Source organism: Odontesthes bonariensis, chromosome 20 (assembly GCF_027942865.1).
Source record: "Odontesthes bonariensis isolate fOdoBon6 chromosome 20, fOdoBon6.hap1, whole genome shotgun sequence".
Classification (NCBI taxonomy): Eukaryota; Metazoa; Chordata; class Actinopteri; order Atheriniformes; family Atherinopsidae; genus Odontesthes; species Odontesthes bonariensis.
The window spans coordinates 4210817-4233556 of record NC_134525.1 but is presented as its reverse complement, the minus strand read 5'-3'; the positions used below and the strand labels follow the sequence as shown (position 1 = coordinate 4233556).

The 22740-nt window shown below is 45.6% G+C and overlaps 1 protein-coding gene across 1 annotated transcript; it reads right to left on the bottom strand.

Annotated features, from left to right (window-relative positions):
- Nucleotides 1-7510: 7510 nt before the first annotated feature.
- Nucleotides 7511-22133, bottom strand: LOC142370467 (GTPase IMAP family member 7-like). The gene is made up of 2 exons (XM_075453045.1): nt 22001-22133; nt 7511-8208 (listed from the first exon to the last, which is right to left on the bottom strand). The coding sequence occupies exons 1-2, from the start codon at nt 22131-22133 to the stop codon at nt 7511-7513; spliced, it is 831 nt and encodes a 276-aa protein (XP_075309160.1).
- Nucleotides 22134-22740: the final 607 nt, after the last annotated feature.

Here is a 22740-nt window from a genome sequence, read left to right as displayed (position 1 = left end):
CTTCAGCCTTTGATGTGTCACGCTCCTTTATATTTTTAAAATAATTGTTTTTAGTATAGAATTTCCCTCTGTATTATGAAATGAGTGCATACAAAGTACTGATATAGTAAATTAAAAAAATATTGTTTTTGTGTAGTTGTATATTGCAATAATGATATATGGCTGTCAAAATCCCACGGCACACCGTTTGGGAACCACTGAGCTAGCTAACATGTGCTGTACTGTTGTTAGCTAGCTAACCTGTACTGTACTGTCGTTAGCTAGCTAACCTGTACTGTACTGTCGTTAGCTAGCTAACCTGTACTGTACTGTCGTTAGCTAGCTAACCTGTACTGTACTGTCGTTAGCTAGCTAACCTGTACTGTACTGTCGTTTGCTAGCTAACCTGTACTGTACTGTCGTTAGCTAGCTAACCTGTACTGTACTGTCGTTTGCTAGCTAACCTGTACTGTACTGTCGTTAGCTAGCTAACCTGTACTGTACTGTCGTTAGCTAGCTAACCCGTACTGTACTGTCGTTTGCTAGCTAACCTGTACTGTACTGTCGTTAGCTAGCTAAGCGTCACTGTTGTTAGCTAGCTACGTGTGTGTGTGTGTGTGTGTGTGTGTGTGTGTGTGTGTGTGTGTGTGTGTGTGTGCGCGCGCACGTGCTAGTGCACGTGGAATGAAGGTTTTGACATGCATCATCTTGCAGTTTTTCATTTTGAGAATGGTAAATCATATCCAGTAACACTAACAAATACGAGAATCTTTCCTAAAACAGGCTTTCCTAATTATCGTCCATTTGTTTGAAAGATTTTTTTTTTTCTGTCTTAATTCTTAACGTCATACTGATGTAAAAATGTTTGTTGTACCAGAATGAATCATATTTATCTAACCTCATTAATTGGTCATGTTTGGCAGCTGGCCATGTAAAATATGTAGAATAAATGTAAAATACATGTAAAATAAACATTTTCTCTCCTCTTTCTTTCCTTATTCATTTTCAGCTGTTGGGAGTTTAATGAGAACCCCATCCCTGACAGACTCATCAACTGGCCCATCATCGTACCTGAAAGAAAACGTCAAATACGAAAAGATTGGTGAATGCACAAATTCTCTTAAATCACTCGTACGGACGATTTAAGAACAAATCTGTGCGTACGAACGCTTCTTGCATGAGGCCCATTCTTTGTCCCCTAGTGGTGTACAGCCCACATGGAAACATCAACAAAAATAAAGTGTGACTTTTTCTAATGACGGGGTCTCTTTAGGAAAAGTCATCAAATTTCAAGGTGGAAAAAGATAGTTGAAGGTATTTTTTCTACAGCTAAACATGGTAGTGGCTCACTTTTGACCCGCGAGACAACGGGAGGGTTATTTGTTTCTGTCTCAGAAATGAAAATGAATGAAAATAAGAAAGAATTTGCATTCACTTTTTCCAATTTTCTGAAGGGTTTGATGAACCTGCATCACTGCAAAAAATATTCAGACTTTTCGTCCCTGGTTTTGTTTCTTAGGCAGCTTTATTAAATAGATCCACGCAGATTTGTTATAAAAATGTAATAGTGTAGTTTTATTGCTAATGCAGTCCAGTAAAAGAACTCCTCATTCATATGTGCTGAATATGCTGCTACCTTTGCTCCCTGGCAGAAATAAGAGGAACTCAAGGGAAAGATCTGACCATCCCCTGCAGTGCTCCTACTTACCTGAACAATCCCTCCCTCCAGTGGACCTTCTCCAACGGCGAGGAGTTTTCCCGCATCATCCCCTACGACAGCCGGTCGGGGCGCAGCATCTCCACGCCGCCATGGGACAACCACATGGAGCTGGACAACTTCAGGGTCCCGTTTGGAGACGGCGCCCTACGACTGATGGACCCCAAACACTTGGAGCACACGGGCAGCTACACCTGCGAGTTCTCCGTGCCGTACAGCTCACACACCGAACGCAGTGAAGTGACCATCCACGGTCCTGAAGGTGAGGTCATGAACCCAACAACGCAAACATGTTGAAGGATTCGCTCTGTTTTTACTGCTGTGGTGTCCAGAGTCCCCTTTTTTCAGCTGTACATGTGAAACTATGATCTGAGTGGCTGCTGCTGATCCCGTAAAGACTTTGAGAGGTCAGGAAAACCCTGTGTTTGAGACTGATCTGAACAAATTTTAACCCCAGCTATCAGTAGAACATTTGAGAACTTTCACAGCGCCCAGATTCAGACTCCGCCCCTCTTCAGTTGTTGCACACTGGAAAAAAATCAAAGTCTTACCGAGTATATTTGTCTCATTTCTAGTCAAAATATCTCATTACACTTAATATCAGACACAACTGCCTAACAAGCACTATTTCAGCCAGATATAGGGACTTGTTTGAAGACAATACATCTGGAATGTCTTGTTAAATGAAAAAGTCTTGAAAACAAATTGTTTTGAGTCACATATGAAACAAGCTTTTTTTGACATTTGAAGAGGTTTTTAAGCTCATTTCAAGATCACTTTTATCTCTTTAGTCCTAAATTTCACATCTTATTTCAAGAAATCTTCACAAGCCCATTTTCACTAGTTCCATTGGCAGATTTATTTTGCTTATTTCAAGCAAAAACGTCTTTTATTTGCTGTTTTTTAACTTATTTTTGGAGGGGCATTTTTTCCAGTGTATGAGGAGCTTCATTTTCTTTGAGATTCTCAGCAGATTGAAAGGACAGAAAACCTTTGGGATTACACTTTTCTTGCATCACAATAACAATCAGAAAATTCTCTGCATGATTGAACTCTTGTTGGACTGCTATATAATCTCTAAATGACAGATACGTATTTAAGAAAGTACAAAGGGAAACCCAGAAGTGGATCTCGTCTGTTTGAAGGATTTGAAGTGATTACGGTTATTATAAACCTCTGCTGAAGCAGTCTTTAGGAACACCAACTCTCAGTACTGCAGGCAGCAAACAATTCAAATGGACATTTGTAGACTGAGAGACTTTACACTGATTTCATGTAATATTTTAGAGTTTAACATTTTTCTTTAGATTATGACAGGAGTATATAATAAAAGCTTCAATGCTCAGCTCTTTCCATGGGTTTTTTCTTAATAATCCAAATGGTTCTGGACTGAGCTGCCGAGTAGAATAGTTGAAAGTCTGGTGAGATTTAGCCCTGCTTCTGGGGATGTTTATGCTACAACAGAAATATACCTTTGGATGGAGAGTGCATTTTTTCTTAGAAGTCTGTGTGTGTGTGTGTGTTTGTTACCTTTTGCAGATCAGCAAAGAGCATCAGAGGAAAGCTCTTATTGGTGGGTCATCGGTCTGGTGGCTGCACTGCTGGTTCTACCTCTGGCAGGAATGCTGACCTACCTAAAGCTGAGAGGTAAAAGATGTTGAGAGAAAAGATTTTCAATTGCACAGTTGCAACATACATGTATAAGTCACACTGTTTGTTTCTGGTCCCCCTTGTTTTCTGGCTGATTTCTACTTAAGGCTGGCATTTAATGAAAAGGTTCAATCACAATCTCAATCTCTCTCCATCTGCAGGAAGAACCTCGAAGCCCAGAAACGACCCAGAAGAGGTGACGGAGCTGAACCTGGTCAAAGGTTGGTCATCAAAACTAAACATCACATGCGCTGATAAAAACAGACACTAGATGGAGCCAGAGGTTCACTTCCGCTAGCTCCTGATAAACTGTTTACAAGCCCAACCGTTGAAAACAGAGAAAACAAATAACAGAAAGGCTTTTATCATATGACTGTTGAATTATAGTTTGTTTAAACTGCGCTGGAAAAAATGCCCCTCCAAAAATAAGTAAAAAAAACAACAAATACAAGACGTTTTTGCTTGAAATAAGCAAAAAAAATCTGCCAGTGGAACTAGTGAAAATCGGCTTGTAAAGATTTCTTGAAATAAGATGTGATATTTAGGACTTTTGGGATAAAAAGTGATCTTAAAATTAGCTTAAAAACCTCTTCAAATGTCAAAAAAAGCTTGTTTTATTTATTTTTATTGACATTTTACGCAGCATCCCAATCTTTTTGAAATGGGGTTGTTAAAAGGTCTTATTTCATTCATTTTCCTGTTGAACTTTATGGCCTCTGTGTCTCATCCTCTAATGCTAAACATGTTCGCCGTGTTTCAGATGCAGCAGCAGGACAGTAACCTGCACGAGAGCACATGTTCGGCCGTCTGCAGCACCGATGGACGCTCATTCCTCCTCACTGGCACTCGATCACACTGAGCACTATCAGGCATAACAACCTGAAACACCTTAACTAACAAGGCACTAACAAAACACACTTATGAGGAACTGCAAGTTTCTGAGAAACAGAAAAGTCTCATTAGGATTTTATTTTAATTTTTTTCGTAAAAGGATCACAGCTTTGCCTTAAAATGACTGATTTCAGAATGGGCATTCTTTGGATTTTGGAGGAAACCCAGAGGAGCGGCTGTATTTCAGACTCGTCACGCTAACACTGGAACGCAAACTCACAAAGTATAAATGGCTCTCAACATCTTCATGAGGGGTTTCTGAACCCCGACAGTGCCTCTGATCATCTGTAGGTATTTCAGAAACTCTCTGGGGAATATTTCCTTGTAAAGATCCCAGCGGATGAATCTACATTTCACAGGGACGAACCAGCGCTGGAATTCTCCTGCAAAATCAGTTTCTGGCCTTAAAAGGTTGCTGCTCTTCTAAAAAAAAAAAACAGAGATGAACTGCCTGAAATAAATCATGTTCCTGCTCAAAATGTGGTGGATGACTTTAAGGACTGGTAATATAGGACAGTCATAAAGCCAAATTGATCTGCATTTATGTTTAATGATGTATATTTGACCCAACAGGAAGTGGTGAGTAACACATCCTTCGAGGTGGATTAGTCAGTACTAGTCTGTCTGTTTTCCCTGATTTTTCTCCTCACAATGGTGAATCTTTTCAACATGTAAAAACCTCTTTGGCTCGCTCTTAAAATTGTCTGTAGTTTCCAGGGAGAGACGCAACAAGTTGCACCACAAAGCCTATAACAAGGAGTTGGTGTGGTTATTGTTACCAATGCTTGAAAACTGGTTGTTGTTGTTTTTTTCTCTCAATGTCAAGAAGCTTTGCATGGACATCACTACTGTGTGTCCTTGAATACGACACCAAGGATAGTTTAGGTAAGAGTGACTTCCTGTACTGTCCACCATTAACATAAAGTAACTTTTCCAGGATTTTCCATGAGGTCAAACGTTGCCTGGGCATTTATTCCTGGATCATAAAGATAATTTGGTCAGTAAATCATTGTTTGATGTGGAGAGCTTATTGTTTTATAAGACAAAGCACAGAATTTCTACTTATCTGGGCAACATGTTTCATGATGTCAAGTGTCATAATTAAATAAATGCTATTAAAAACGACTAAGAATCCAACTCACTGAGTCTTTTTCTGTGAACTTTCAGTCTGTAGGTGATTGCTCTCTTTAGCTAATGTTTAAACTTCACTGTGGGAGCTGTTACAAATATAAGGACTGATATATTAGGACTATTAGAAATGAAGTTTGAATTCATTTAGATCGGCCAGTGTTAGCTGCAACATGCACCAGCACCATAGTAACCCTGAATTTGATCAAGTGTGTGGGCAGATGGACAGATGAGAGAGTTTGTTGTTTATACTGATCACTTTCAAATGTGCAGCGGCAACTTTGCATTATATTACATATAATATGTGTCATATATTACAAAATATTACATTATTGTTGATAAAGAATGTTTATGAAATAGTTGTTTGCCGATAGTAAATTGTAAATATCAAAACAATAAACCGTTTGCGACACAAAAATCTTATTAGTTCAATTGTACCTCAAGATGATGTCATACCTTTGGCACTTTTAGGTTAAGATTGTTTGTATTTGTTTTATGATAGTTTGCTTGTGTTATTACGATTATTATTATTATTTAATAATAATCAGATTAATAATGGAGATGCTTTTCTAAATAACAAAATCACCTGCTAATCCTTTTTCATGTCAATGTTTTGTTAGCCAGTAGATGGCAGCAGTGGCTTTGATATTTCAATAATAAGGGTTTCCAAACAGAACAAACAAAAGCCACAGAAAGGTTTGATTCCCAGCTTGGACCTTTCTGTGTGGAGTTTGCATGTTCTCCCCGTGTAAGCGTGGGTTCTCTGGCTTCCTGGGAGTGAGTGTGAGTGTGACCCTGGACTGGCAACCAGATCTTTTTTTTGAGTGTGTAGATGATATTGTGAAAGGCAATAATACATAAAACAATTAAATTTATGAGAGATCTTTTTTAAATAATGCTCTTAAGATTTAATTCAAAATATATTATAAATAAATACCCATAAAGCAAAGCATAACTGTGTTTATGTCAAAGTTCTCTAAACAAAACAGTTAATTGATTCATGATGTTCAACTGATTTCTCTGATGAACAAGTGCAATGATGTGTCTTATTGCAAATAAAGATAATGAAGAAGGAGAGCTGAATATTCACTCACATTTATTTCATTTAAAGGTAAAGAACAAGCAGGTAAATCAGACATGACTTTAATAATCACAGAATCATGAGTACAACAAAATAAACATGTTTCTCAGCTAAAACAACCAAATCAGTTTAATCCCATGTGCTGTGTATATGTGCATGCAAGTGCGTTCATAAAATACTCTCTGTAGTTTATCATGCAATTTAAAAAAAATCTTATTTTATCTTATTGATCTTTAAAAGGTCTTTTAAATTGAAGGATTTTCAAATGCAATGCTAAGCACAAATCTTCTCCTTTAAGAAGGTTGGATGAAGCTCAGTAATGTGAGGTGGATAAATCACTATGGAGGAGACACTTCTGGTCGCTTCCTTCCCGGTGAAAGTTTGTGACGTCTGCCACAGCATTCGCTAACTTTTTTAAAAAAGGATCATTGTTTAAATTGCTCAGAGCCAACGTATTAAAAAGGCTGCTAGCTTAGACATCACTTGCATCTACATATTATACACGTGTAGTTTTACAGTTACTCTTATTGCTGAATGGATGATAAAATTACAACATATGGGAAAAGAAAGACAGTTAGATCAAATCTAATTGCTTTTGTGACTTTGTCAGTTCAATTTAATAACAAGAAACATTAATAGTAAATACTTTTCTATCACCATCATCATGTATTACTTTGTAAGGAATACATTCTATCAATAAGTCATTTTCTACACCACAAAGCTAAATCCTAACATATTGAATACCACGATTATAAAATACCAGAAACCGCCATGATTATTGGCTTCTTATCAAATTAACATTATATCTACCAGAACTAAACTATGTTTTATTATCAGCATATCACACTCTCAGTATAATAGATACCACATATTTCCCCCATAACAATCAACAGCTCAAGGTTTCCTCAATTTTGACTAATAAATGATTTAAAGCAATGCTGTACTCCCCCTCTGTCTACACAGTGTGTTATAACTTTGCCGAACCTCCTCTGTTTGCTTACAAAGGTAGCAAACAAAATCTTTCTAGGTCTTGATTATGAGTCTAGACAATCCACCGTGGTCACTTATTCTCTTGCAAGAATCAAATGAAAAAGTAAGATGCGTTGGATCAGAGCCATCATGAATTCTTCATCCATGTCACCTCGCCCCATTTTCTGAGCTAACTCTACCTCTTTATACATTGCATCTGTGTAATGTGTCCCCCCGTTTGCTGCCACCACGTTGTCGACCATCTCCAGAAGTTGCGTTACCTGTTTTCTGTCCTTGCTCATGTTGTCAAAGACTAGGAACCTTCCGCCACAACGTTGGATAACTCGTTGAAGCCCCGGGTCACCTTCACGTACATATTCCTGTATGGTCATGGCTCCAAGATCACCAGCACGGGTAAACAGCACAATCATGAACTGGTTGGCTTTTGGACCAAACAGCTCCTGTAGTGCTTCCACAGAGTTCTTCTCTTCTTTGGTGAATCGGCCAATTTGGATCACCAGCAGGAAGACATGTGGACCAGGACAAGAGACTTTGACACATTTCACTATTTCTCTTTTTATGAAATCTTCCGTTTTGGAAGTGTCCAGGATCCCTGGCGTGTCAACCACACTAACTACTCTGTTACCCCAGAGAGCGACTCCTTTTTCACAGGCTTCTGTCACTGAACTTGCAGCGGGACTAGATCTGAATTTTGTTTCTCCAAGAATGGTGTTTCCAACTGCACTTTTGCCCACAGCAGTTTTTCCAATCATCACAATTCTCAAATCAAGAGCTGCAAGACAATGGACAAACTCAGTTTAAATTCTCTCACAGTGTGACTTGGTTGTTGTATAAATACCTGACTGAATGTTAGTTCATTATTTTAAAATGCAAATGACTTGTACAGATGGGGGGACAATCTTACCTTACTCAATTCAATTGTAAAGAAGAGAAGAAGAGACTACATTTCCCATCATGCCTGTGTGTGGCAGAGGAAAAGCCGAAGGAGGTGAAGCAGCGGCAGCAGCAGCAGGAGCCCCAGCGAGGACTTCCCAGCCAGCCGGGGCAGAGCTGTTGTGTGTGAATGAAAAAGGCAGTTTGAAGCCTTTTCCCGCTCTGCTGGCGCAACCGTGAGTCAGAGGGGCGCGAGCTCAGAGGGACATAAATAGAGCGAGCGGCTGGCGAAGACCCTGCCGCACGCGCGGGGGCGTGTCCCTTCGCGGGATGTAGCGTAATGTGCCGAGACTTCGTCTCGGCAAATCGCTACATCTCGCTCTGAATCTCTTTCTCTTTCTCTCTCTCCCCCTCTTTTTTTTCTCCTCTCCTCTCCTCTTCTTCCTCCTCTCCTCTCTCTCCCCCCCCCCCTCTCCTTTCTCTCCCTCTCCCTCCAAGCTCAAACAGCAGGTGTTTCTCAACGCTCTTTGAGTGGCTTAACACAGTCAGTTCTTCCTCTCGAGTGGTTGACATGTTTTTTATCCTTCAGAGTTTCATACTTTCATTTAATAGCGCCGTATTGGATCACTGTATGGTGGCCCCCCTTTTTTTGGTGATGAAGCTGCTTTGATACTGTTTCGTGTTGTGGTGGCTGTTGGTATTTCTAACTGTTGAACTGATCTGAAGTTGTTTTTGTGGAAGTGGTGCTATTTTGTGATCATTGAACTGGTTGTAATAAAACTTTTATTTATAAAGCATTGTCATGCAGCATTTTTACTCATCATAAGGGCTTAACAATGTCAATAATGAAACAAAACGTTATAAAATTAGGTTTAAGCTATTAATTAATTGATAATGTAAATATATATGGGACCCGTTAGGGTTAGGGTTAGAGTTAGGGTTAGGGTTAGAGTTAGGGTTAGAGTTAGAGTTAGAGTTAGAGTTAGAGTTAGGGTTAGAGTTAGAGTTAGAGTTAGAGTTAGAGTTAGAGTTAGAGTTAGGGTTAGAGTTAGGGTTAGAGTTAGAGTTAGAGTTAGAGTTAGGGTTAGAGTTAGAGTTAGAGTTAGAGTTAGGGTTAGAGTTAGAGTTAGAGTTAGAGTTAGGGTTAGAGTTAGAGTTAGAGTTAGAGTTAGGGTTAGAGTTAGAGTTAGAGTTAGGGTTAGAGTTAGAGTTAGAGTTAGAGTTAGAGTTAGAGTTAGAGTTAGAGTTAGAGTTAGAGTTAGAGTTAGAGTTAGAGTTAGGGTTAGAGTTAGAGTTAGAGTTAGAGTTAGGGTTAGGGTTAGAGTTAGAGTTAGAGTTAGAGTTAGGGTTAGAGTTAGAGTTAGAGTTAGAGTTAGGGTTAGAGTTAGAGTTAGAGTTAGAGTTAGGGTTAGAGTTAGAGTTAGAGTTAGAGTTAGGGTTAGAGTTAGAGTTAGAGTTAGGGTTAGAGTTAGAGTTAGAGTTAGAGTTAGAGTTAGAGTTAGAGTTAGAGTTAGAGTTAGAGTTAGAGTTAGAGTTAGAGTTAGGGTTAGAGTTAGAGTTAGAGTTAGAGTTAGGGTTAGGGTTAGAGTTAGAGTTAGAGTTAGGGTTAGGGTTAGAGTTAGAGTTAGAGTTAGGGTTAGAGTTAGAGTTAGAGTTAGAGTTAGAGTTAGAGTTAGAGTTAGAGTTAGGGTTAGAGTTAGAGTTAGAGTTAGAGTTAGAGTTAGGGTTAGAGTTAGAGTTAGAGTTAGGGTTAGAGTTAGAGTTAGAGTTAGGGTTAGAGTTAGAGTTAGAGTTAGGGTTAGGGGCCTGCCAGGTGAGTGTTTAAACTTGTAGCACCCACAGTTGCAGATATGCAACAAGCTTTTTATGTATTTACATTATATTTCGATTTACATGACATTATTTGAAATTTTAAATGGACATACATTATTTCCATTCATGTGTCATTTTTTTACAAAAGAAGGCTATTCCTGTGTTTCTTTCTCCAAAAAGGTCATTTAAAGGGCTTTATGCGTGGAACCTACTTCGAATGGATACATATGAAGGACAAAGGAGTTTGAACTTGTTTTGACTGAAGGAATTCCTTTTATAGCAAAAATCCGTATTTCGTCTTAACTCCGCAAAAGAAGGCTATTCCTGTGTTTCTTTCTCCAAAAAGGTCATTTAAAGGGCTTTATGCGTGGAACCTACTTCGAATGGATACATATGAAGGACAAAGGAGTTTGAACTTGTTTTGACTGAAGGAATTCCTTTTATAGCAAAAATCCGTATTTCGTCTTAACTCCGCAAAAGAAGGCTATTCCTGTGTTTCTTTCTCCAAAAAGGTCATTTAAAGGGCTTTATGCGTGGAACCTACTTCGAATGGATACATATGAAGGACAAAGGAGTTTGAACTTGTTTTGACTGAAGGAATTCCTTTTATAGCAAAAATCCGTATTTCGTCTTAACTCCGCAAAAGAAGGCTATTCCTGTGTTTCTTTCTCCAAAAAGGTCATTTAAAGGGCTTTATGCGTGGAACCTACTTCGAATGGATACATATGAAGGACAAAGGAGTTTGAACTTGTTTTGACTGAAGGAATTCCTTTTATAGCAAAAATCCGTATTTCGTCTTAACTCCGCAAAAGAAGGCTATTCCTGTGTTTCTTTCTCCAAAAAGGTCATTTAAAGGGCTTTATGCGTGGAACCTACTTCGAATGGATACATATGAAGGACAAAGGAGTTTGAACTTGTTTTGACTGAAGGAATTCCTTTTATAGCAAAAATCCGTATTTCGTCTTAACTCCGCAAAAGAAGGCTATTCCTGTGTTTCTTTCTCCAAAAAGGTCATTTAAAGGGCTTTATGCGTGGAACCTACTTCGAATGGATACATATGAAGGACAAAGGAGTTTGAACTTGTTTTGACTGAAGGAATTCCTTTTATAGCAAAAATCCGTATTTCGTCTTAACTCCGCAAAAGAAGGCTATTCCTGTGTTTCTTTCTCCAAAAAGGTCATTTAAAGGGCTTTATGCGTGGAACCTACTTCGAATGGATACATATGAAGGACAAAGGAGTTTGAACTTGTTTTGACTGAAGGAATTCCTTTTATAGCAAAAATCCGTATTTCGTCTTAACTCCGCAAAAGAAGGCTATTCCTGTGTTTCTTTCTCCAAAAAGGTCATTTAAAGGGCTTTATGCGTGGAACCTACTTCGAATGGATACATATGAAGGACAAAGGAGTTTGAACTTGTTTTGACTGAAGGAATTCCTTTTATAGCAAAAATCCGTATTTCGTCTTAACTCCGCAAAAGAAGGCTATTCCTGTGTTTCTTTCTCCAAAAAGGTCATTTAAAGGGCTTTATGCGTGGAACCTACTTCGAATGGATACATATGAAGGACAAAGGAGTTTGAACTTGTTTTGACTGAAGGAATTCCTTTTATAGCAAAAATCCGTATTTCGTCTTAACTCCGCAAAAGAAGGCTATTCCTGTGTTTCTTTCTCAATAAAAGGTCATTTAAAGGGCTTTATGCGTGGAACCTACTTCGAATGGATACATATGAAGGACAAAGGAGTTTGAACTTGTTTTAACTGAAGGAATTCCTTTTATAGCAAAAATCCGTATTTCGTCTTAACTCCGCAAAAGAAGGCTATTCCTGTGTTTCTTTCTCAATAAAAGGTCATTTAAAGGGCTTTATGCGTGGGACCTACTTCGAAAGGATACATATGAAGGACAAAGGAGTTTGAACTACAGAAGAGACGTGTCTAAGTGTGCGTTTGTGTGTGTGCACGTGCGTATGCATGTGTGTGTTTGTGCATGTTTGCGTGTGCATGTGTAGTGGTGTGTGTTTGTGCGTAAACGTACGTGCATGTGCATGTGTACATGTGCACGTGCACACACATGTGACAGACTCCTCCCCCTGAGACAGACTCCTCCCCCTAAGACAGAGACTCCTCCCCTAAAACAGAGACTCCTCCCCTTGATACATAGACTCCTCCCCCTGATACAGAGACTCCACCCCATGACAGAGACTCCTCCCCCTGATACAGAGACTCCTCCCCTAAGACAGAGACTCCTCCCCCTGATACAGAGACTCCTCCCCTAAGACAGAGACTCCTCCCCCTGATACAGAGACTCCACCCCATGACAGACACTCCTCCCCCTAAAACAGAGACTCCTCCCCCTGATACATAGACTCCTCCCCCTTATACATAGACTCCTCCCCTTGATACATAGACCCCTCCCCCTAAGACAGAGACTCCACCCCTTGATACATAGACTCCTCCTCCTAAAACAGAGACTCCTCCCCCTGATACATAGACTCCTCCCCCTAAGACAGAGACTCCACCCCTTGATACAGAGACTCCTCCCCCTTATACATAGACTCCTCCCCCTGATACAGAGACTCCACCCCATGACAGAGACTCCTCCCCCTGATACAGAGACTCCTCCCCTAAGACAGAGACTCCTCCCCCTGATACAGAGACTCCTCCCCTAAGACAGAGACTCCTCCCCCTGATACAGAGACTCCACCCCATGACAGAGACTCCTCCCCCTAAAACAGAGACTCCTCCCCCTGATACATAGACTCCTCCCCCTTATACATAGACTCCTCCCCTTGATACATAGACCCCTCCCCCTAAGACAGAGACTCCACCCCTTGATACATAGACCCCTCCCCCTAAAACGGAGACTCCTCCCCCTAAGACAGAGACTCCACCCCTTGATACATAGACTCCTCCCCCTAAGACAGAGACTCCTCCCCCTTATACATAGACTCCTCCCCTAAGACAGAGACTCCTCCCCCTAAGACAGAGACTCCACCCCTTGATACAGAGACTCCACCCCATGACAGAGACTCCTCCCCCTGATACAGAGACTCCTCCCCTAAGACAGAGACTCCTCCCCCTGATACAGAGACTCCACCCCATGACAGAGACTCCTCCCCCTAAAACAGAGACTCCTCCCCCTGATACATAGACTCCTCCCCCTTATACATAGACTCCTCCCCTTGATACATAGACCCCTCCCCCTAAGACAGAGACTCCACCCCTTGATACATAGACCCCTCCCCCTAAAACGGAGACTCCTCCCCCTAAGACAGAGACTCCACCCCTTGATACATAGACTCCTCCCCCTAAGACAGAGACTCCTCCCCCTTATACATAGACTCCTCCCCTAAGACAGAGACTCCTCCCCCTAAGACAGAGACTCCACCCCTTGATACAGAGACTCCTCCCCTAAGACAGAGACTCCTCCCCCTGATACAGACACTCCTCCCCCAAGACAGAGACTCCTCCCTCCCTAGGAAGAGACTCCTCCCCCTAAGACTCCTCCCCCAAGAAAGAGACTCCACCCCTAAGACAGAGACTCCTCCCCCTAAAACAGAGACTCCTCCCCTAAGACAAAGACTCCTCCCCCTAAAACAGAGACTCCTCCCCCTAAAACAGAGACTCCACCCCTGATACAGAGACTCCTCCCCCTTATACATAGACTCCTCCCCTAAGACAGAGACTCCACCCCTTGATACATAGACTCCACCCCCTAAGACAAAGACTCCTCCCCCTAAAACAGAGACTCCATCCCTGATAGAGAGACTCCACCCCTTGATACTGAGACTCCTCCCCCTTATACATAGACTCCATCCCCCAAAAACAGAGACTCCTCCCCCTAACAAAAAGACTCCTCCCCCTAAAACAGAGACTCCTCCCCCTAAAACAGAGACTCCACCCCATGACAGAGACTCCTCCCCCTGATACATAGACTCCTCCCCCTAAGACAGAGACTCCTCCCCTAAGACAGAGACTCCACCCCTTGATACATAGACTCCACCCCCTAAGACAGAGACTCCACCCCTTGATACATAGACTCCACCCCCTAAGACAAAGACTCCTCCCCCTAAAACATAGACTCCACCCCTGATACAGAGACTCCACCCCTTGATACTGAGACTCCTCCCCCTTATACATAGACTCCTCCCCCTAAAACAGAGACTCCTCCCCTAAGACAGAGACTCCTCCCCCTGATACAGAGACCCCTCCCCCTAAAACAGAGACTCCTCCCCTAAGACAGAGACTCCTCCCCCTGATACAGAGACTCCACCCCATGACAGAGACTCCTCCCCCTGATACATAGACTCCTCCCCCTAAGACAGAGACTCCACCCCTTGATACAGAGACTCCTCCCCCTTATACATAGACTCCTCCCCCTGATACATAGACTCCTCCCCCTTATACATAGACTCCTCCCCTTGATACATAGACCCCTCCCCCTAAGACAGAGACTCCACCCCTTGATACATAGACCCCTCCCCCTAAAACAGAGACTCCTCCCCCTAAAACAGAGACTCCACCCCTTGATACAGAGACTCCTCCCCTAAGACAGAGACTCCTCCCCCTAAGACAGACTCCTCCCCCTGATACATAGACTCCTCCCCCTAAGACAGACTCCTCCCCCTTATACATAGACTCCTCCCCCTGATACAGAGACTCCTCCCCTAAGACAAAGACTCCTCCCCCTAAAACAGAGACTCCTCCCCCTGATACATAGACTCCTCCCCCTAAAACGGAGACTCCTCCCCCTGATACAGAGACTCCTCCCCCTGATACAGAGACCCCTCCCCCTAAAACAGAGACTCCTCCCCCTAAGACAAAGACTCCACCCCTTGATACAGAGACTCCTCCAACTAAGACAGAGACTCCACCCCCCTAAGATAGAAACTCCACCCCTAAGACAGAGACTCCTCCCCCTAAGACAGAGACTCCACCCCTTGATACAGAGACTCCTCCCCCTGATACAGAGACTCCTCCCCTAAGACAAAGACTCCTCCCCCTAAAACAGAGACTCTTCCCCCTGATACATAGACTCCTCCCCCTAAAACAGAGACTCCTCCCCTTGATACAGAGACTCCTCCCCCTTATACAGAGACTCCTCCCCCTAATACAGAGACTCCTCCCCCTAATACAGAGACTCCTCCCCCAAGACAGAGACTCCTCCCTCCCTAGGAAGAGACTCCTCCCCCTAAGACTCCTCCCCCAAGAAAGAGACTCCTCCCCAAAGACTCTTCCCCCTGACAAAGAGACTCCTCCCCTAAGACAGAGACTCCTCCCCCTAATACAGAGACTCCTCCCCTTGATACAGAGACTCCTCCTTCCTTAGGCATAGACTCCTCGTGTATGTGTGAACGTGCTAGTGCATGTGTGTGCACGTGGTAGTGCATGTGTGTTTTTGCACGTGCTTGTGCACGTGTGTGTGCACGTGCTAGTGCACGTGTGTGTGCACGTGCGTGTGCATGTTTGTGCACGTGTGTGTGTGCACGTGCGTGTGCATGTTTGTGTGTGCACGTGCCAGTGCGCGTGTGTTTGTGCACGTGCGTATGTGTGTGCTCGTGCATTTGTGTGTGTGCACGTGCTAGTGCACGTGTGTGTGTGCATGTGTGTGCACGTGGTAGTGCATGTGTGTGCACGTGGTAGTGCACGTGCGTGTGCATGTGTGTGTGCACATGCTAGTGCACGTCTGTGCATGTGCGTGTGCACGTGTGTGTGTGCATGTGTGTGTGTGCACGTGCGCGTGTGTGTGCACGTGCTAGTGTACGTGTGTGCACGTGCGTATGTGTATGCGTGTGCATCTATGTGCACGTGCTAGTATACGTGTGTGTGCACGTGCTTGTGTATTTGTGTGTGTGCACGTGTGTGTGCACGTGTGTGCACATGTGTCTGCACGTGCGTGTGCATGTGTGTGTGTGCACGTGCCAGTGCGCGTGTGTTTGTGCAAGTGCGTATGTGTGTGCTAGTGCATTTGTGTGTGTGCACGTGCTAGTGCACGTGTGTGTGTGTGTGCGTGTGCATGTGTGTGTGCACGTGGTAGTGCACGTGCGTGTGCATGTTTTTGCACATGCTAGTGCACGTCTGTGCATGTGCGTGTGCACGTGTGTGTGTGCATGTGTGTGTGTGCACGTGCGCGTGTGTGTGCACGTGCTAGTGTACGTGTGTGTGTCCACGTGTGTGTGTGCACGTGCGTGTGCACGTGTGTGCACGTGTGCATGTGTGTGTGCACGTGCTAGTGCACGTGCGTGTGCATGTGTGTGGACGTGCTAGTGCACGTGCGTGTTCATGTGTGTGCGTGTGCATGTGTGTGTGCACGTGCTAGTGCACGTGTGTTTGTGTGCGTGTGCATGTGCATGTGCATGTGTGTGCACGTGGTAGTGCACGAGCGTGTGCATGTGTGTGTGCACATGCTAGTGCACGTCTGTGCATGTGCGTGTGCACGTGTGTGTGTGTGTGCATGTGTGTGTGTGCACGTGCGCGTGTGTGTGCACGTGCTAGTGTACGTGTGTGTGTGTGCACGTGGTAGTGCACGAGCGTGTGCATATGTGTGTGCACATGCTAGTGCACGTCTGTGCTTGTGCGTGTGCACGTGTGCGTGTGTGTGCACGTGCTAGTGTACGTGTGTGTGTGCACGTGTGTGTGTGCAAGTGCGTGTGCACGTGTGTGCACATGTGCATGTGTGTGTGCACGTGCTAGTGCACGTGCGTGTGCATGTGTGTGCACGTGCGTGTACATGTGTGTGGACGTGCTAGTGCACGTGCGTGTTCATGTGTGTGCGTGTGCATGTGTGTGTGCACGTGCTAGTGCACGTGTGTTTGTGTGCGTGCGTCTGTGTGTGCACGTGCTAGTGCACGTGTGTTTGTGCACGTGCGTGTGTGTGTACGTGCTAGTGCATTTGTGTGTGTGCACGTGCTAGTGCATGTGTGTTTGTGCACGTGCGTGTGCACGTGTGTGTGCACGTGCGTGCAAGTGCGTGTGCATGTGTGTAAGCACGTGTGTGTGCACGTGCTAGTGCATGTGTGTGTGCACGTGCGTGTGCATGTGTGTGCACGTGCGTGTGCATGTGTGTGGGCGTGCTAGTGCACGTGCGTGTTCATGTGTGTGCGTGTGCATGTGTGTGTGCACTTGCTAGTGCACGTGTGTTTGTGTGCGTGTGCATGTGTGTGTGTGCATGTGCATGTGTTTGCACGTGGTAGTGCACGAGCGTGTGCATGTGTTTGTGCACATGCTAGTGCACGTCTGTGCTTGTGCGTGTGCATGTGTGTGTGTGTGTGCATGTGTGTGTGTGCACGTGCGCGTGTGTGCACGTGCTAGTGTACGTGTGTGTGTGCACGTGCGTGTGCATGTGTGTGCACGTGCTAGTGCACGTGCGTTTTCATGTGTTTGCGTGTGCATGTGTGTGTGCACGTGCTAGTGCACGTGTGTTTGTGTGCGTGTGCATGTGTGTGTGTGCATGTGCATGTGTGTGCACGTGGTAGTGCACGAGCGTGTGCATGTGTGTGTGCACATGCTAGTGCACGTCTGTGCTTGTGCGTGTGCACGTGTGTGTGTGCACGTGCGCGTGTGTGTGCACGTGCTAGTGCATGTGTGTGTGCACGTGCGTGTGCATGTGTGTGCACGTGCGTGTGCATGTGTGTGGGCGTGCTAGTGCACGTGCGTGTTCATGTGTGTGCGTGTGCATGTGTGTGTGCACTTGCTAGTGCACGTGTGTTTGTGTGCGTGTGCATGTGTGTGTGTGCATGTGCATGTGTTTGCACGTGGTAGTGCACGAGCGTGTGCATGTGTTTGTGCACATGCTAGTGCACGTCTGTGCTTGTGCGTGTGCATGTGTGTGTGTGTGTGCATGTGTGTGTGTGCACGTGCGCGTGTGTGCACGTGCTAGTGTACGTGTGTGTGTGCACGTGCGTGTGCATGTGTGTGCACGTGCTAGTGCACGTGCGTTTTCATGTGTTTGCGTGTGCATGTGTGTGTGCACGTGCTAGTGCACGTGTGTTTGTGTGCGTGTGCATGTGTGTGTGTGCATGTGCATGTGTGTGCACGTGGTAGTGCACGAGCGTGTGCATGTGTGTGTGCACATGCTAGTGCACGTCTGTGCTTGTGCGTGTGCACGTGTGTGTGCACGTGCGCGTGTGTGTGCACGTGCTAGTTTACGTGTGTGTGCACGTGTTTGCGCGCGTGCGTGTGCATGTGTGTGTGCGCGTGCGTGTGCATGTGTGTGTGCACGTGTGTGTGCACGTGCGTGCAAGTGCGTGTGCATGTGTGTAAGCACGTTTGTGTGCACGTGCTAGTTCATGTTTGTGTGCACGTGCGTGTGTGTTTAAACGTGCACGTGTTTTTGTGCACGTGTTTGTGCGTGTGCATTTGTGTGCACGTGTGTGTGCACGTGCTAGTGCAATTGTGTTTGTGCACGTGCGTATGTGTGTGTGCATGTGTGTTTGTGCGTGTGCATGTGTGCGTGCACGTGCGTGTGCATGTGTCTGAGCACGTTTGTGTGTGTGCAAGTGCGTGTGCATGTGTGTAAGCACGTTCGTGTGTACGTGCTAGTGCATTTGTGTGTGTGCACGTGCTAGTGCATGTGTGTTTGTGCACGTGCGTGTGCACGTGTGTGTGCACGTGCGTGCAAGTGTGTGTGCATGTGTGTAAGCACGTTCGTGTGCACGTGCTAGTGCATGTGTGTGTGTGCACGTGCGTGTGCATGTGTGTGCACGTGCGTGTGCACGTGCGTGTGCATGTGTGTGTGCACATGCTAGTGCACGTCTGTGCTTGTGCGTGTGCATGTGTGTGTGTGCACGTGCGTGTGCACGTGCTAGTGTACGTGTGTGTGTGCACGTGCTAGTGTACGTGTGTGTGTGCACGTGTGCGCGCGCGCGTGTGCATGTGTGTGTGCACATGCGTGTGCATGTGTGTGCGCGTGCGTGTGCATGTGTGTGCACGTGCGTGTGCAAGTGTGTGGACGTGCTAGTGCACGTGCGTGTTCATATGTGTGCGTGTGCATGTGTGTGCACGTGCTAGTGCACGTGTGTTTGTGTGCGTGCGTCTGTGTGTGCACGTGCTAGTGCACGTGTGTTTGTCTACGTGTGTGTGTGTGTACGTGCTAGTGCATTTGTTTGTGTGCACGTGCGTGTGCACGTGTGTGTGCACGTGCTTGCAAGTGCGTGTGCATGTGTGTTTGTGCACGTGCGTGTGCACGTGTGTGTGCACGTGCGTGCAATTGCGTGTGCATGTGTGTAAGCACGTTCGTGTGCACGTGCTAGTGCATGTGTGTGTGCACGTGCGTGTGCATGTGTGTGCACGTGCTAGTGCACGTGCGTGTTCATGTGTGTGCGTGTGCATGTGTGTGTGCACGTTCTAGTGCACGTGTGTTTGTGTGCGTGTGCATGTGCATGTGCATGTGTGTGCACGTGGTAGTGCACGAGCGTGTGCATGTGTGTGTGCACATGCTAGTGCACGTCTGTGCATGTGCGTGTGCACGTGTGTGTGTGTGCATGTGTGTGTGTGCACGTGCGCGTGTGTGTGCACGTGCTAGTGTACGTGTGTGTGCACGTGTGTGTGTGCACGTGCGTGTGCACGTGTGTGCACGTGTGTGTGCGCGTGCGTGTGCACGTGTGCGCGCGCGTGCGTGTGCATGTGTGTGTGCACGTGCGTGTGCATGTGTGTGCGCGTGCGTGTGCATGTGTGTGCACGTGCGTGTGCAAGTGTGTGGACGTGCTAGTGCACGTGCGTGTTCATATGTGTGCGTGTGCATGTGTGTGCACGTGCTAGTGCACGTGTGTTTGTGTGCGTGCGTCTGTGTGTGCACGTGCTAGTGCACGTGTGTTTGTCTACGTGTGTGTGTGTGTACGTGCTAGTGCATTTGTTTGTGTGCACGTGCGTGTGCACGTGTGTGTGCACGTGCTTGCAAGTGCGTGTGCATGTGTGTTTGTGCACGTGTGTGTGCACGTGCGTGCAATTGCGTGTGCATGTGTGTAAGCACGTTCGTGTGCACGTGCTAGTGCATGTGTGTGTGCACGTGCGTGTGCATGTGTGTGCACGTGCGTGTGCATGTGTGTGGACGTGCTAGTGCACGTGCGTGTTCATGTGTGTGTGTGTGCACGTGTGTGTGTGCACGTGCGTGTGCACGCGTGTGCACGTGTGTGCACGTGCGTGTGCACGTGTGTGTGCACGTGCGTGCAATTGCGTGTGCATGTGTGTAAGCACGTTCGTGTGCACGTGCTAGTGCATGTGTGTGTGCACGTGCGTGTGCATGTGTGTGCACGTGCGTGTGCATGTGTGTGGACGTGCTAGTGCACGTGCGTGTTCATGTGTGTGCGTGTGCATGTGTGTGTGCACGTGCTAGTGCACGTGTGTTTGTGTGCGTGTGCATGTGCATGTGCATGTGTGTGCACGTGGTAGTGCACGAGCGTGTGCATGTGTGTGTGCACATGCTAGTGCACGTCTGTGCATGTGCGTGTGCACGTGTGTGTGTGTGTGCATGTGTGTGTGTGCACGTGCGCGTGTGTGTGCACGTGCTAGTGTACGTGTGTGTGTGCACGTGTGTGTGTGCACGTGCGTGTGCACGTGTGTGCACGTTTATGCGCGCGTGCGTGTGCACGTGTGCGCGCGCGTGCGTGTGCATGTGTGTGTGCACGTGCGTGTGCATGTGTGTGCACGTGCTAGTTCATGTTTGTGTGCACGTACGTGTGCATGTGTGTTTGAACGTGCACGTGTTTTTGTGCACGTGCTAGTGCATTTGTGTTTGTGCACGTGCATATGTGTGCACGTGTGTGTGCATGTGCGTGTGCACGTGTGTGTGCAAATATCTGTAAATGTGCATAATTATTTTCTAATGCCAAAAAAATGTGACAAAGACAATTATATTACTCGTGAAATGTTTATTTACGAAATATTTATTTTTTAAAAATTGAAACTGGATCAAATTAGGCTTCATCAAAGCAACAACACACTCATATAAACCAGACGGGTTACAAAATCAAATATTATGCAAAGGAAACTCAGAACGCATAAATTCAGCACAGAGAACTGCCAATGCAATGAAGCTGCACTGCCCATGAACTATAAATGATAAAAGTAACATTTCAGTAATCAGCATTGAAACGTGCTATTGTAAATATTTTTGCCTACTTCCAATTAGTGAGATACATGTGCCTGTCGGGGCGCGCAGGTTTCTTTAATCCTCGGTGGCACTGAGGACAGGGCCACTCGCAAGTCCTGTTCAACCGAGAGCCGCGACCTCCTGTTGTTCTTCATGTGAACTAGAGAGGAGAACGCCAACTCACACAGGCAGGTAGTGGGGAAAAGAAGCAGTTGCTCAATGGCGTGGTTGGACAAGCTCCGATGCAGAAGCCAACCAAAACTGATCCAGAGGGAGCTCACTACATTTGAGTTTCAGTGTGCGGTCCACACGGAGCTCTGCGCACTCCTCTCTCTCTCTTTCATAGTGAGCTTTTCTGTTGAGGATTCCTGGTTGAATGGGTCTCGGATCCAATCATGGTCCTCGATGTCAGCCACACGTGGAAAATAGCGCTCAAACCTGTCTTTTAAGGTCTTAAGGTGTTCGGCACATCCAGCGCGCTCCATAGCTGCCTGTGGCGCAGCTGATGCCAGCGGGAACATCTCCATGGAGCCCTGTCCCAAAGAATCATTTTGCCCATAACCCCCCCACAGAATCTTGTCTGTGGATGATAAAATATTTTCATTCCTGCCCTGAAGCTTGACGTTCAACTCGTTCAGATGTCCAAATATGTCCGCAAGGTGAGCCAGCCTGGCGCACCGCCTCTCATCCGCGAGCTTGTCCTTATGTGGGACAGCGTGTTCAGGTGAACATTCAAAATGCTCTTCCCGAAGTTCATAAAGACGGAATAGGAGTTTCCCTCGTGACAGCCAGCGCACCTCTGTGTGGAGGATCAGGCTTTGGGGGCCGGCTCCCATCTCGGCGCACAGCTGGGAGAAGAGGCGAGATTTCAGTGTAATTCACCCGCCTCTGCACAGCCTGATTCAGCACCTCGGTCAACTCCGGGGGCATGGCTTTTGCAACTAATGCCTCTCGGTGCAAAATGCAGTGGTTTGTCACAATATGTGGATTTTGTGCTTTCACCTGAGCAATAAATCCTTTCACTCTCCCCGTCATGCCTGCCGCACCATCTGCGCAAAGACTGGCGCACACATTCCAGCTCAGATTGTTCTCTTCTAAATACTTATTGGTAACCCTGAATATTTATTCTCCCGTTGTATGGCTTTCCATTTCTTTGCAGAAAAAAAAAGTCTCTTTGATAGAGTCACCATCAACATATCTGACGTTTGCCAGAAGTCGGGCTGCGGCCCCACTTATGGCAGTAGATGCGTGCAGTTGTAGGGACAATCTGCCGCTCGCCTGTGGTTTCTCTGTCAAATGTTGCTCAATGTCTCCTGACATGTCGTCGATCCTTCTTTTCATTGTGTTATCAGACGACGGCACTTTGGATAGCTCATCTGGACCCAGCATGACACCTACAATTTTTTTGCAAGCGGGGAGGATGAGTGTCTCCGCTATTGTGTGAGGTTTCTTCTGCTTTGCAATGAGCTCCGCTAGCATGTAACTAGCCTCCATTGCCTTTTCAGACACTTTCACACAATCCAACAAACGGCCTTGC